The 16,206-nt window shown below is 43.2% G+C and overlaps 2 protein-coding genes across 9 annotated transcripts in view; both read right to left on the bottom strand.

Annotated features, from left to right (window-relative positions):
• LOC147261717 (disks large-associated protein 1-like) overlaps positions 1–4,548 on the bottom strand; it is an 89,072-nt gene extending 84,524 nt beyond the window's left edge. For 7 of the 8 annotated variants that reach the window (XM_086203870.1, XM_086203873.1, XM_086203874.1 and 4 more), the window contains exon 1: positions 4,380–4,548. The gene's annotated coding sequence lies outside the window, so the exon portion shown is untranslated. Of the gene's footprint in view, positions 1–4,158; positions 4,231–4,379 lie in introns of all 8 variants that reach the window. The other variant, XM_086203871.1, reaches the window with a different exon arrangement.
• A 9,800-nt stretch (positions 4,549–14,348) lies between these two features.
• Positions 14,349–16,203, bottom strand: LOC147261716 (sodium channel and clathrin linker 1-like). The gene has a single exon (XM_086203869.1). The coding sequence runs from the start codon at positions 15,473–15,475 to the stop codon at positions 14,756–14,758; it is 720 nt and encodes a 239-aa protein (XP_086059995.1). The 5' UTR covers positions 15,476–16,203; the 3' UTR covers positions 14,349–14,755.
• Positions 16,204–16,206: the final 3 nt, after the last annotated feature.

Genomic DNA, 16,206 nt, shown 5'->3' with positions numbered 1-16,206 from the left:
ATAAACTTTTGATCCCTTGTTTTTATCTTGTGGCATCTCCATTTTTGTAAACAGGGAACCAATGAAGTGGGTTAAAGCCCCTGTAGACTCACATACCCAGATATGTTTGGTATAAAATATGTGTGAGCATGCTGTGTACAGATGGTGCTTGATTGGCATCTGTCTCGCCCTTCAGTCAGTGTTATTAAATCTGACAGGAGGGGATGTTTTGCATAAGTTAGTGTATCTGATTGTCAGCATGATTATTACCAGGCCAATGTAAATTAAACTTGAAGGAGGGGTGTAGCATGGGCCTTTAAAATGTGGCTGTTGATCCAATCTTAGACTGCCCCCTCTAGCTAGTCGCATTGTTTAAGGCAGGAGAGCTGACACCTTTACGACCCTTATTTCATCGAGTGAGCTCATATTATTGCCTCATCTGTTGATTTTTTTTATTCCTGATTGCTTTAAAATACAAGAAAAGTGTTATGAAATCCCATGCAAATATTGGTGTTTATCATTTTCCCTGACTAACAGCCAGGAACCCAGAGATATTAAAATTTTAGTAGCTAGTGCTGGCAAGTGTTGCTGGAAAAGTGACAAAATGGGCCCCTTATCTGGTGCTGAACATAGTCGCTGGCTGTTACACTCCTCCCCAGAAATAAGATGGATGAAAATGTTAAATTATATTTTCAGGACATTAAACTTGTCATTTTTAGTATTAGAATCAAGTAATAGTCCTGGGACAGGAATGCTGACTGAAATTGTAAATGATCCACGACGCACAGAAACCCCAAGGAGGGTTCTGTCCGCTAGGTATATTAACATCTCTACATGCAAGACACGAGTTCTGTCTGTAAAAATGTTTTCTGGGAAGTTTAAATGGAGCCATGTTTAACAAGAGGGAGTATCACACATTGAATAGAACTCACGGAGGAGGAGTAACAGGCTGCTCAGACAGAACCTGTCACATCATATTTTAGTGTCAAGTCATCATTGTGTTCACGGGATGTGTAGTCTAGGCAGCACATCAAAACCAAGAGCTGTGAAAGTACCAACAGAAACTCTCTCCGACACCACGAGTGAGTCATCAACTAGCTAATGAATTGAAATAGTTTGAAGGTCAGAGACAAAGTGCTGTCTGAAACATGTATCCAGAAAGCATCAAAAGGCAACCCTAGAGTCTAAACATAGAGCAGATTAATCAGCACGGCTCTTTACTCTGAACTTTCACCCTCATGAAACTGTCTTTCAAAGCAACAGTGGAGGTGGTTGGACATCTATCCACACGATCATGACTCCTGCACTGCTGCCATGGTCAGATCAGAGGGGTTCACTCCGAATTAGCAGTAACGGATAAACAAGGTATGGTGAAGCCAAAGTTGTCCATCTCATAAAGGTGGCTCTCCTGTAACATGGCTGGATCACAAGTGTAACTTGTACTGTAAACCAACCTGCTGCAGAAAAGGTTATGTTCTGAGTTTCACGTCTGGAGATCAGCTTCTGTTTGGAGAGAGAGTGGCTGGAAACCAAAGTAAACATCAAGCTGATGGTGACCGGACTTGAACACAAATTCTTTTAAAACATCCTGTTTTCTGCTTTTCCCTCTGCATTCAACCACACTAAGGCAGCTATATTTGTCTGCCACTCAACCAGCACAACCTTAGCCTGGAACATCATACCCTCTACGTCTGAATGACTAAATAACACCACTTTCACAGCCATATGTGGTATAGGGGCCAGCGTATACAGGATTTTTGTGGTTAATGGCAAAATATCAATGACAGGCCAATGTTTCAGTAAGGCTTTAATATGAGGACGTGTCGCCTGTGGTGTCTGGAAAGTGTGAGAGGGGGATAGAAAAAAGGGAAAATATTTGTTAATGAACACAAGAAAGATGAGTGGTTTGTTCAGGGGGAAATACAAAACATACACCTCCTTTGACCCCTTTTTACACACTAAAGATCCCTTATATTATCCTCCATTTAGCAAAGAGCTAACTGACCCCGGACTTTTCAGGGTTCTCACTGTCACTTGAATGACTTGCGGCAGTAATCTTGTGACGGAGATAATCCAGGCCTCTTCTGCTGGTGTTCCTCCTGCCGAACAGATACTCTATACGAGCGCTGTTCGTCTCAAGTACAGCAAGAAGAACATGATCTCTCACTTTAGTTCCATCAACAAACACTGACATAGTTAGCAGCACACAGCCAAGCTGGCAGCACCACTGTGGGAACGGAACATTTTCTGCCGTCAAGGGTACAACATGTAGCACCAGACTGTAAGGTTTATCGTCAGTAATAATTATACTGCAGATATAAGTGACTTGTCAGGTTTGAAGCAAGGCAAATCCAAATGATCCTACAGTACTGAGCAGGCAGAGGTCTAAATATATTCAGCTACTCCTCTTTTAATGAGGCAAAAAAAAAAAATTCATATTAAACCATCTAGATTTGAATAATTTTGGTAGTATATTCATGAAATCAATACAGTATCAATATTTCGTTTTTATCAGATGAGGTAAAACCCAACTTTTCATATTCCCACCCACCCACGCACGCTCAGAGTAAAATGACACTGCCATAATTTCACGGAGTATTAATATTACTTGAGTATTGCAGCATGCATTTAAAACAAGTACCAACAGCAGAGTTGCCATGGTAACAGAGGCAAACATTCAGGGAGGGAGCAGTGTGGGTTCATTCAGTCATTTAGTTAAAGGAGGCATGAAATCTGGAATGATTTGGTTGTGCGTTGTGAAAAAGTCAACTAGTTATAGATAGCATATCATGTTATTTCACTTTTACAAAAAAAAAGAAGATGAAGAGGAGGAGGGGGAGGAGAACTTGGTGGAGAATTGAATGGTGAATGCCAGGGAACCACCATCGATGCATGTGGTGCTATCAATGTTAGCTTTGTAATGATAAGTTAAAGCAAATTTTTAAAACATCAACTGCCATTTTGAGTACAAAAAAACAAAAACAAAAAAAAGTTGAAAAACTCAAATATAAATGGCCACTCCAGGGGAAATGCCCCGGTCGTTGGACGGTCCACACATGGCAGCTTTCATTGCAACTGATTAATAACAGTTGGCACAAATTTAGGAGGCGTCACTGTCAGTTGTATTCGGTAATGTGAAGCCCCTCTTCATAAATGCAAATACAAATTCATCTTAGTACCACCCTGCAAAAAAATGTTGTCATTCCCTCCTTTTTAAATCACGTCTTAGCTCACAGAAACGCAAATAATTGTATTCTGTGGCGTGAATATGTGGGGGAGTCTTTGGTTCCTACGGTCCATCAAAATAACCAATTCAGCTTTCCTCTGAAAGTACAATCCTGATAAATGAATCCTCACAGTGCTGACACTCTGCCCACACGCTTATCTTTACCACTTGGTCTTCTCGAATTAGAAACACATTGGAATCTCTTGTCCTCTCATCCACAGCCACAGGCGACAAACTGACTTGAGCTCGCAACTTCTCACTGAGGCGGAAGATACACAGAAATAATAATAATTAAAAAAAAAAAAAACGCAGAAAATGAATGCACCACATTCTGACACGGGTCTTTTAAATCTTAAGGTTTGGCTGATCAATACGCGTAATATAGCAACCGTGTTATATTTAGTAGCCTTTCTCCCACAGCCGTCGTCCATCCAGCTGTGTTAGCTGTAAATCTGCGTATGAGTTGAAATTTCATCCCGACAAGCCTCTCAGCGTGTGTCCCTCTGTTGTTTCTGTGACATGAAGCCAGAGTCACATCATCATTACCAATATTTAACGGCTTGATTAATGTGGAGAATAAAAAAAATAATAGAAACCCGTTTAATATGCAAGACCTCCTTCAAGGAAGGGTCTTAATTTAGCCGATCAAATTAGCATCATTGCTGCTTGTCACCACAATTTCCTCTCATAATGTTTGCTAGCTGGGCGCGAGCCGTAACCGCCGTCAGTCACCACGTGAACTTTGAATTGCACATTTAAAAAAAAGAACAACGAAATGTTTGAAATTTCTCCAAAAAAAAAAAAAAAAAAAAAGGTTCCATCAAAATGTGAAGGTTAGGCTATATTATTGGATCACTGTGTGATATTACATTCGCCTAAATACAGTAACAAGGCCACATTTAAAAGACAAAATACCAAAAAAAAAATGTAAAATGCCCGACAGTGTCACGTACCGGTGCTGCTGCTACAATCACGCCAATGAAGTGGAGAGTTCAATGAAGCCTGTGCGACTCACCACCGTCACACTGCAAAACAAACCCGGGTTCAAAGACACACTGCATCGCCACCAGCTGAGCTCCTTACCGGTGTGAATCCGTAGTGAGCAGACGGTGGTGTATTGATAAGCTATTGATCCCCGAAACGTATCAATAAACGGTTTGAAAGCCCAGTTTACCTGTAGCAGCTCTTCACATCCTCGCCGAATGGGAGACACCGGCAGCTAGATCCCAAAGCACATCCGTTTCTGGACGCAAGACGGTGACTACAGAGAGACACTGGCGGAATGTGTGTGTACGTGTGTGTGTGTGTGCGTGTGTGTTTGTGTGTGTGTGTGTGTGTGTGTGTGACTGTATCCGTGAGTGTGAGCGACTTGCGCGCGCGTGAGCGTGAATGTGTGGGCATCAAGTGGAGCAAGCCTGCGGTCCGCGAGCTGCGGCATGTGCACCACTGTCGACAATGACACCGGAAACCAGGCAGTTTTCTCCTAAGAAAAATAAAAGCACGTACAGGCCACATTCTGGTAAGGCTCGAGACCAATGAAAGCAGAGTCACTTTATATTTCGCAATGAATATTTCCGAGGAAAAGGTTCATGTTGGCTAACGGCTGCTTAAAGACATCTGTACATTTCCAGTACCAGTGTGAGGAGGACTTTGAAATGATAGAAAGAACTTGTTTGGCAAAAGATGATCATTAAAATGAGATGGAGGTATTAAAATAGAACAGAAAGCAGTGTGCACCCGCAAATAAATTCATTGTTGAGTGGTCACCCAACTTCACCTGCAATAACAATACACATTAATTGTCCCTCTAACTCAATTCAGATTTGATAAAATGATGAAATATAAGTAGGAGCGTGCGTATTTAGGAATGGCAGTCGATAAATTCTTATTTCATTGTGCACACGTTTCGGTAAATACCTATACATGCCAGTTCAGTGCCATTAGTAGTAGTACATTCTACTAGATTTCACACAGAGCCCCTTTTTAAAATTCGGGTGAAGAACCCACCATTTCAATTTATCAAGGATTCTAGTCGATTGTATTATATTATTATAATTATTATTATTATTATCATCATGAAATCACAAAGAGAACAGTAAACCTTCATGGGCCTTCAACGTTTAGAGCCCCAGGGTGGTTGATAGACTCACTAATACAACTGCAGTATGATAAATCCTCCTTTCACAAAGTTTATAGTGTTAAATATTGAAGAGAAGTATTTTTCCTTCTCATTTGTATGAACTACAGTGGTTTCCAAATGGACAATCCAAATAAATCAACGCCTCTGTCAGGCGGATAGGAAACTACTCTTCTCCAGGGGAATTTTGTGCAGGGCTCATATTACACTGCATTATTTTATTTTTTTTGTATCTACTCAAATTTAGAGTGAGTGTATATTTTATATTTTTTGTTGCTGTACTCTGGTGTTTTCTTATTATCTGACACGACTGTCAACAGATAAAAACATGGTTTTAATCTGAAACCCAAAGGAAGTAATATTTTATCACTGCCATGTGTTAAAGGCTGGCAAATTCATACAGCTGACAGAGAGAAAGGGACCACTTTTGCATGTTCTCCTAAGATCAGAAATGGAATTATATCAGTTATTGCAGTTCATTCCAAGAACTCCACAGTAAAACCTCAAATTTAATATCAGAGATTGGTGACTGCATGTAGTGGTTTGTTTACCACAGGGACCACTAATGGCTTGACAGTTCATGCAGCAATCAACGCTTCATTATGTGGAGAAGGAGTCATGAAGCAAAGCTGTGAACGCGCTGGCGCTGCTTGATCAGAGAGGAAAGAGGATAAAGAGGAGCTGATGGGCTGCAAAAAGGCAGAGAGGGAAAATCCACATTTGCTCAGTATAGTGGATTCTCCCCAAGTGAGCTCACGTCTGGTGGAGATCTGACACAAAAACAAACAATCAGACAAGGGATTGAGACTAAAACTGCCACAGCAGAGATGATGGGTGTCCTTGTGTTAAAAGAAATGGTCATCAATTCACTATGATGTCAACAATTTATTGTTGTGGATTTGAATGCATGCTGTGGGGTGATCCTGTGACCCGTTGTCGTGCCATCCATCCAACGCCGTTACCTCCTGTTGCAGCACGTTGCAAGGATCTGGAGACAAGTGAGCATGTTTGACATGCCCTGGATCAGGGTGCATGACAGTTCTTTTAATGACCATCGTTCCCAACATGATAAAGTTTTGTGTTTTCAAAGATAGAATGATGCCTTTTTCTTTTACTGTGAAAGGCAAAGTGCCCACCAAAAAGGATTTGAGCACAACTGCGAACAAAATTTGTGATAAACTTTTAATGCAAATGAAACTCTTATATATTTTACCCCTGAAAAACGGTAGGAAAAACAATCGTGTTGCATTTATAATTTGGCTGAATGTAGATTGTGCCAATAATATCAATGCAAACCAGAAAAAAGGTGAAATGAATCAAAACTTTGCTTTAAACTCTTATCCAAAAAAATAATATCAAGGGCGAAATTAGACAGAAAAGTAAAAATGTTGCAAATATTCGCTTTGTTTTCCCTTTCGGGTTTTAAAATGTATCCAGATTCTTTATTTTATCAGTGCATATGTTGGAGAGTGTCACTTGAATCTGTGCTATAATGCCTCTGCATTTGTTGCTACCTAACATAATTATAGCATCTGTTCGAAAAGGAAAGCAACAATATCGCAGTGTGAATTGCATTTCTCCCGAGAGGATTTTATAAGAGAAAAACAAACCCTGCAGTTTTCACACATACACCTCGACTGGGCACATTCAGACTCTTCGTAGTACAGCTTCTGGACTGGATTCTTTCTTCACAACATGAAATATCATTGTGGCCCTGGTTTTGCCTTGCAGTGCACCGAGGCCAAAACCTGATCTGATGTCTGTCTCCTTCACCTATTGCCAGGCAGCAGGTACATCTGGTCACATGGCCACTGGTCCTTGATTTTTCATCTTGCTTCCCGGAAGAGCAGAGAAAAATTCCTCAGTTTGGATCAGAAAAGGAAAATACTATATGCAGGGAGGAACTGCGTCATCAAACGTGGCTGCGCTGCCAACAATTCATTCACAGAAGTTGTAAGGCAGCATTGTCCCAGATGATGCACAGGGCCATGCCAGGCCTCCCTCTTCAGGTAGAACCAGCTTTTCATTCATTGTTTTTTTGGGTTAGTGGTAACAGTCATGCTTTGTTACTCACCTGTTGGTTTGTTGAAAAGCCCATGAAAGCTACGGTTGACCGTATGAGATTTAAACCAGCCTCTGTCAGTGGTACACTCGGTGTTTATCATGACATATAGTGGCTCTTATTTGATCAGCGATAACAGCCGTTGTTCACTTTTGAACATCATGCATTCATATCCCACCCCCCCTTCTCCCAGTGTCACTCCATCAAGGTGATTGGAAAGTGTTGGTAATTATAGTGCTTCTCGATTGCTAAGGTATATCATGTACTTTTTTCAACACAGTTGAGATTTCATTCCAAAGACAAAAACTCTGCAGGTTTAATTGCATTAAACAATGCTAAACGTCTGTTCACAGCTGACAGAAAAATTGCATGCATAATAATGAGTCTCTACTGCAGCGGTGTGGCGCTCCCTTGCTCAACTATTCAATCAGCAATCAGTCTGTCTATCAAAGATGTCACCTCTGTTGTTTCTATTTACATCCAGGCAAAGCTAGTGTGGTGAGTCATTTCTTTCACCTTTCATATGAGTAGCTGATTTTGTTTTGAAATACTTTATAAATTCTTCGGAAGACAGAGTGTAGTACAAAAGCTGTACCAAATGACAGCAGACTATGGAATTTGCAAACAAAATTTGAGATTTTGGCCAATGTGCGTGATTGCGAGTGTTTTGTAACAGATAAAACTGTTAGATAATTCATGAGGAACTGTATCATGTTGGAACTGGTCATACATGAAAGGGATGCTGCTACAGTTCTTGAAAAATTGTGTGAACAATGCAGTAAGACTGCTCTCTGCTGGACAAACTTTGTGATTTATACCACTGGGGTTCATTCATGAAATGTTGGCATGTACTACGCAATGTTCCCCATCACAGGAACCGCCTGATCACATTCACACGGTTACACACACATTCACATCTGGAGGTCACACAGCATAACCACAGTCTGCATTGACTGTCGCAGATCAGCTTCATTCTTTATCATTCCAATCAAAATAGTGACATTAAAATGCTGTTTTTACTTTTCTTCATTGAAAACTAAAGGCTTCTTTCTTATCGACATGTGTGTTAAAAGTAAGTAAGCAACTAAGAAAAGGAAGAGGAGGACCAGACACTATCTTGGAGACATCACCAACTATACCTTTAAAAGCGAATGAAAATAGTCAATATAGACATCATAACTCGCTCACATACGATAATCACAGAACTGTGGAAAAATGAACCTCAATATTGAAGAGACAAGCTCTCTTGCCACTGTCATTTGGACAAACTACTGCAGCCACGGTCAAATCTTCTACTTGATTCAGTCTTTGAATCATTGTTGAAGAGTGTTTTTACCTCTGCATTTTCAGGCTGTCAAGCAATGTTGCAAATCCCCCATGATAAAACTAGATTTAATCAGTTTTTGACGTATTTTAATTAAACGGACCAAAACCAATTCATAGTCAAAACCTCTTTGATCTCTACCTTTGAAAAACACAAATTAGCCACAAGATGGCAGCAAATGCCTCTTACAGTGATAGAAAGGATAACTTTGGGATGCATGAGTTTCCAGCCGGACTCCAATGAATGCCAAGAATATAATGTACAAACATATCAGAAATAGGAAAAAAATGGTTAGTGCTTGAGGACCAGGAGAGATAAACCATGGTCATGCCAAATAGGGATCTGACTTGTCTGTTTCCTATTGACTGTGCATTGTGCAGAGTAAACTAACAAGTAACTGTTCCTGCATGTGTTGTTTTTATGAGATGCCATGAATTCAAACCTCCATCACTGATTTGTTCATGGTTTGAATTAAAATCAGAAAATACTAAGTGATGAAAAAGTCAGAAATTAATTAAATTAATGTGTTTTGGATTCATCAACAACAACAAAAACAATAATAATTTATGGGATAATGCCCAGCAGGATATCAATAATCAGGAATTAGTGGCTGGGCGAGTACGTCAATTCTGGTGTATTCAGTGTTCACTCATTCAAAATCTAACAGTTTTCCATCCATCCATTTTCCTCCACTTATTCCTGTTTGGGGTCACGGGGGGGCTGCAGCCTATCCCAGCGGCTACGGGCAAGAGGCGGGGTTCACCTTGGACAGGTCGCCAGTCCATTGCAGGGTCAACACATATAGACAGACAACCATTCATACTCGCATTCACACCTACGGTCAATTTAGAGTATCAATCAGCCTCGTCCCCAATTGCATGTCTTTAGGTGGTGGGAGGAAGCTGGAGTACCAGAGAGAACCCACGCAGGCACAGGGAGAACATGCAAACTCCACAAAGAAAGATCCCGTGCCCAAGCCAGGACTTGAACCCGGAACCTTCTTGCTGTGAGGCGACAGTGCTAACCACTGCACCACCGTGCTGCCTCTAACAGTATTCTTGAGCCATTACTCATCCTGAGGATGTGAGAATAATATTTTCATAATTCATCCCATAAGATTCTCATGTAATGAAAACATTGCTCACTTCTCCAGGAAATAGGATGGACCATAAATCTGGGCCAATAATGAGTGACAAACTTCACTCAGCCTGTAGGTAGGCTACAAGCAGGGAAGCTAACGTTACACTTGCATGAAGTTTGTGTACAATGGGCAAATATTAAATATGAGTTGGCAGTTTTTTTGCCGACAGAATTATCAAGCTTGAGGGTTCCCAAACTTTTTCATGCCATGGCCCCCAAAGGCATTAGCCTCTGGCTGGGGACCACAGCCCCCTGGAGGCCCCCTAGGGGGCCTCTGCCCTCCGTTTGAAAACCACTGATCTACCTCACCATACATGTCACTGTCCTTAAATGAGCTTAAAGAATTTTCACAAACAAATGATTTAGACAGTGGGAGATGGCTAAGTTCATAGGGCCACTGCGGCTCAGGTACTAGCAGCAAAGCTACCGTTATGCTAGCAAGATTCACAATTAAAAACATTTTGTAAGGCTGACAAAAAGTAATTATAAACGAACAAACATAAGAGGGTCTCCGCCTGAAGTACCTTCAGGCTCAGGCCATAATTAAAGCCGCAAGCAGCGTTGTTAGGGCCTGAGCCACCGCGCGGCCTATGGCCGCGTCGCTGACACCGGCCCGAATCCAACGGTGTATTGGTCAAGTCTGTAGGCCTTGTAGTTTAGGAGTAAGAAGCCTGAGTCTGATCAGAGAGTGAGAGCAGAGCTGAGAGCTGGCCCTTTAAGAACCCCTCCCCCACTGCTCTGTCTTTGATCTGCGCTAGAGTGGAGAGCAGAGGAGGATTAACAGAATTTTAGTGTGTAAAAGTGAAATAAATGGGCATACGTTGGTCAAGAGTGACACATAATACCATATTTTTGTAGGGATTTTTGTCAGGAATGCAGTGGTGTGTTTGTAAAAGCTGTGGGATGTATGGTGGAGATGTGAGAAGAGTTTGTTTGAGAGTATGTACCCTGAGAGGAGACGGTCTCCCCATAGGCTTCCATTGTAAGCGTGAAACGTGTCTCCCCCACTTTGAGGGCTTGTAAAATCCAAACCGAGTGAGTCATATAAAAACCTTTAGCAACTTTTAATCAGCACAGTTGGGAGAGTAATGTGTGAAAGTTTGGAAGCGATAGCATTAATGCCCTAGGAGGAGATAGGTTTTGTTCAGGGAGTAAAAAAAGTCGTTATTTTGACAGTTTTGTCTAATTTGTGGACATTCTGTTGTAGATTGGTGAGGGGTCAGAGTGTACAAATTTTGCGTCTTCATGAGACGAGTCCAACGGTGTTGGTGCCATGTTTGTGGGACATTTGTGGGAGGAGTTATAGCGCTCCAAATTATGTAAAATTATCTTTTAGTTGTGTGGCTCCCTAGGTGGCGCTATAGAGTTTTGTGGTGGGTTTTTTTTTTTTTTTTTGATTAGCAAATGTTTAGCCAGACCGGACAAGTGTGCCGAATTTCAGCAAATTTCATACATGTTCTGGGGGTGAAATTACATTATGTGCGTTATGCGCACATTGCGCGCGCTCATTGACAGCAAGAACACTCTAGTACCAGGTTTTGAATGTGTGTATGTGAAAACCGGCTCCGGGCCGTCCGGCTGAGCTGCCTCATGGGGGTGTGGGGGGGGGCTGGGACACTAGTGTGTGTTTTTAGTGCTGCTAATGTGTTGCTCTGCCGAGCAAACACAATAGGCTCAGGCCCTAATTAAAGCTGCAAGCAACGTTGTTAGGGCCTGAGTCTCCGTGCCAAACGCTGGCCCGAATCCAACGGTGTAATTGCCAAATCCCTGGGCCTTGTAGTTTAGGAGTTAGAAGCCTGAGTCTGATGCAGAGAGTGAGAGCAGAGCTGAGAGCTGTCCTTTAAGAGCCCCTCCCCCACTGCTCTCTGCTGTCTGTGTCAGAGTGGAGAGAGAGGAGGATATTGACATTTGTAGTGTGTCAAAATCAAATAGCTCTGCATATGTTGGGCAAAAGTGGAACATAATACCATATTTTAGTAGGGATTTTTGTCAGGAATACAGTGGTGTGTATTTTGAGGCTGTGGGACTTTTAGTTTACATGTGCGAAGCGAGTGTTTGAGAATATGTACCATGGGAGCAGACAGGTGCCCCATTGGTTTCCATTGTAATGTGAAAAGTGTGAAAAGTGTCTCCCTCGCTTTGAGGGCTTATAAATCCAAAGCGTTTTCGCTTTATAAAAACTTTTAACAACTTTTAATCAGCAGAGTTTGGAGAGTCATGTATGAAGTTTTGGAAGCAATACCATGAACGCCCTAGGAGGAGATAGCGTTTGTTCAGGGCACAAAATTGGACATTTATGTCCAAATTGTGGACGTCCTGTTAGAGTTAGGTCAGGGGTGTCTGTGTATGATTTGTCCGTCTTGATGAGACGAATAAAACGGTGTTGATCCCAAGTCTGTAGGACAGTCCTACAGGCCGTGGCGTGTTTTTCTGTGTATGTAGGTGGCGCTATTGAGTAGAGCGTGTTTTTTTTAAATTATCGAATTTTTCGCTGCACCCGATGTGTGTACCAAATTTAGTGAGTTTTCGAGCATGTTTAGGGGGTCAAAGTAACTTTTGAAGTGGCAAGTGTTTTCGAGCAAACATAATATCTTCGCCCCGGAGGACCTCCAGGCTCAGGCCGGCTGAGGAGTGTGATCCCCCGATAGTTGGAACACACCCTCTGGTCCCCTTTCTTAAAGACGAGGACCACCACCCCGGTCTGCCACTCCAAAGGCACCGCCCCCAATGTCCACGCAATGTTGCAGAGATGTGTCAGTCAAGACAGCCCCACAACAGAGCCTTGAGATACTCAGGGCGGATCTCATCCACCCCCAGGGGTCTGCCACCGCGGAGATGCTTAACTGCCTTGGCAACTTCTGCCCCGGGGATTGGATGACCCCCCCCCCCCCCCCCCCAAGCACTCCCCAAACTCTGCCTCCTCCATGGAGTACGTGTTGGTGGGGTTGAGGAGTTCCTCAAAGTATTCCTTCCACCGCCCAACTATCTCCCCATAATACCATATTTTAGTAGGGATTTTTGTCAGGAATACAGTGGTGTGTATTTTGAGGCTGTGGGACTTTTAGTTTACATGTGCAAAGCGAGTGTTTGAGAATATGTACCATGAGAGCAGACAGGTGCCCCATTGGTTTCCATTGTAAGGTGAAAAGTGTAAAAAGTGTCTCCCCCACTTTGAGGGCTTATAAAATCCAAACCGTTTTCGCTTTATAAAAACCTTTAACAACTTTTAATCAGCAGAGTTTGGAGAGTCATGTATGAAGTTTTGGAAGCGATACTAGAAATCCAATGGTGTGTTTGTCTAAGCTGTGGGAGTTAAGAGTTTAGATGTGATCAGTGATTGTTTGAGAGTATGTACTTGGAGAGGAGATGAGCTCCCCATCGGCTTCCATTATAAGTGGAAAATGTGCCCCCAAGTTTGAGGGCTTAGAAAATGGAAACGGAGTGGGTTATATCAAAACCTTTAACAACTTTTGATCTCATAACTCATAACTTTTAATGAGTCATGTATTCAATTTTGGAAGCCATAGCATGAACGGCGTAGGAGTTGATTGATTTTGTTTGGGGAGTGCAATTGGCCAAAATTGGACTTTTGTGTCCAAATTGTGGACATCCGGTTGGAGTTAGGTCAGTGGTACGTGTGTATGATTTTTCCATCTTGACGAGACAAATCTAACGGTGTCGGTCCCGTGTCTGTAGGACGTTCCTATGGGCTGTTATGGTGTTTTTTCTGTCCCTAGGTAGCGCTATTGACTCTTCTTTCATTTTTTGCCGGCGCCGACGTGGGGCTAGGAGCTTGTTTAGTGTGTTATTTTAGGGTTTTTAGTGTTCTAGTGTGTAGAGCAAACTCTATAGGGTTTTCGCCCCGGAGTACCTCCGAGCTCAGGCCCTAATAATAATAAAGAAAGAAACAATTCCTTGCAAAACAGATCTTCTCTTGCCCCCCCCAAACCAATGGTATACCTCACCCCCTCTCCCGCCCCGTGACCTGCCTGTGAAATTTGGTGAGGCTAGGAGCTTGTTTCGTGTGTCATTTTAGTGTTATAGTGTGCTGAGCAAACACTATAGGGTCTTCGCCCCGGAGTACCTCCGGGCTCAGGCCCCAATAAATCAAAACTGAAAAATATTAGGACAGCCTCTACTGAAGATAACTGTCGCCTAAGTGGTCGCTGGTTAAAGTGATTCCACCAAAGTTTATTCAACCCGGTAGCTGCGGCTAATATGTTAGCTCCCTATCATTAGCGCTAGCTTGCCAGGCTAACTATTAGCTCTCGTCCGCTATGTTGGCTGAGTACGGAGATTTCCGTGGTTTTCGTCCCTTGCTGCTTCAGGAATTTAGGTAAATGATACATGGTTCATGAACAGTGTCTTTTATTGTAATTCAGTGGAAAATCAAAAGCAAACTTATCTGGAAGGATTTCATTGTAATTTGGACTTTATTGAGTCATTGATTGTGCCATTCTGCAATAATTTATGTGTAGTCTTCAAAAGTATTTTTTTCCCCAAGGCTCTGTCTCAATTTATTCATTCCCTCTAAGCCTCAATATCTTTATAATAAATAAATTATCTGCTGAAAAGATATTAAAGGGAATGAAAGCACAAGTCGCCAAAGGGGATCATGGGAACAGAACTCACAGGTGGATGCTGGGAGGCAGAACATCCAACAGCAGCAGCAGGAATGCAGAGCTCTGAAGGCCCAGGGGGGGGCTGACTAGACTGTCTCCCCGTCACTCAGAGCAGCCAGCTCTCGTGCTGCCAGCACCAGCTTTCTCTGAAGTTCAACATTTTCTGGTTGGCAATCAGTGAGCTGCTTTTCCATTTCATTGAACTGAACCGCTCGCTCCTGTAGATGCTGGCTGTGCTGATTCCGCTCTTTCTTGATACCAGACATTACATCATCCAAAACATCAGGGCTTTTAGGTTTTCAGGTCCCTCCGGTGCCACTTGTGCAGCTTTGTCCTGCACTAGAGGTCCTGATACGCGCATCTTGTGCATCTCCATGGAGATCTTGGAGTTCTCTTTGCGCATCTGGACCAGCTCCTTGCCCAGCTTCACACGGTCCTCCTGTGATGCAGCCAGACAGTCCTGCAGCCGCTGCACTTCCATCTGGCAGGCTGACAGCTTCCTCATGTAGATAAACTCCGTTTTTTGCAGGGTGGTGTTAAGCTTAATGCTAATCTCTTCCTTCATCCTTTCTGCATCAAGGCACCTCTGACGAGGGGCATCCATCTCCTGCAGATTACTCCCTCTCCTGCTGTACTGCTCATACACCTCCAATTTCTCCTCGAGGTGCCTCTTCTCTCTTGCGGACCTCTCCATCTGTGCTTCTTTCTCAGCACAGGTCAGCTCCAATGCAGACAACTGCTCAGCCATATTTTCAATACGCTGCTTGTGCTCCTTAAACAACACTTCTGTATCCTGCTCGCTGAATTGTCTGAAAGACTCTGTTTTCTCCTCCAGAGTCTCCTTCTCTTTTTGAGCTTCCCCAGCAAACTCAAAATATTCATTGACCTTAGCCTTGTCCAGCTCCTTCTCCAAGGCTCTGTTGCGCTCTGAGAGTTCCATAACCGTCCTCTCCAATGCGCAGTTACGGTTACCAAAATCCTCCATCCTGGCCAACAGCTCCTTCAGCGTGTTAGCCTGGCTCTCCTACAGTTTGGCCACCGCATCTGCTTTTTCTAAGGCTTTCTGCCGCTCAGCATTGGCTCCAATAAACTGGCGCTGTAGCTCCTCCCTCTTGGCTGCCTGCTCTGACATGGCCTTCTCAAGCAGCTGGTTTTTTAACTCCTGATCCTGAGTCACCTCTTGGAGGGTGCGAGAGTGCGATTCCAATTTCCTGCTCTCCTCTTGGAGAGTTTTAGAGAGTTGCTGGGACTGAGCCAGCTTATCCTCCAGCTGCTCTATTTGATCGTGGAGGAGCGCTTCATCGGCTTTGGCCTGCCGGTAGACATCCGTCAGGTCCCTCAGCTCCTTCAGGGCCTCCTCAGTTGTCGTCTCATAAGACTCACTTGCCTCATGACAAAGCAGGAATTGACACTCAAGGGAGCTGATTTTTTCTCCAGTTTGAAACAGCTTCCCTTCTGACTCCATGAGCTGGCGCTGTAGCACCTTCCTTTCAGCTGCTGGCTCTGACAGAGTCTTCTTTAGTTGCTGGTTTTCCAGATGCATTTTCTGTCTGGTCTCTTGGAGTGCATGCTGACACTGAGCCAGCTGATCCTCGAGCTGCAGCTTCTGAGCATAGAGGAGCTCCTTCTCAGTCTGGGTCTGCTGGTCCTCAACATCTAGCTGCTCCTTCTGCACAGGCTCAATCACCCTGTCACAGCTGTCATTGGTCTTCTTGA

Source organism: Aulostomus chinensis, chromosome 5 (assembly GCF_037954235.1).
Source record: "Aulostomus chinensis isolate RoL2024-O1b breed Wild chromosome 5, RoL_Achi_v1.0, whole genome shotgun sequence".
NCBI lineage: Eukaryota > Metazoa > Chordata > Actinopteri > Syngnathiformes > Aulostomidae > Aulostomus > Aulostomus chinensis.
This window is presented reverse-complemented; position numbering and strand designations above follow the sequence as displayed.

What these genes read in the sequence shown, in the direction of transcription:
- LOC147261716 (XM_086203869.1), bottom strand. Translation starts at nt 15,475, where the DNA reads ATGGAGGATTTTGGTAACCGTAACTGCGCATTGGAGAGGACGGTTATG.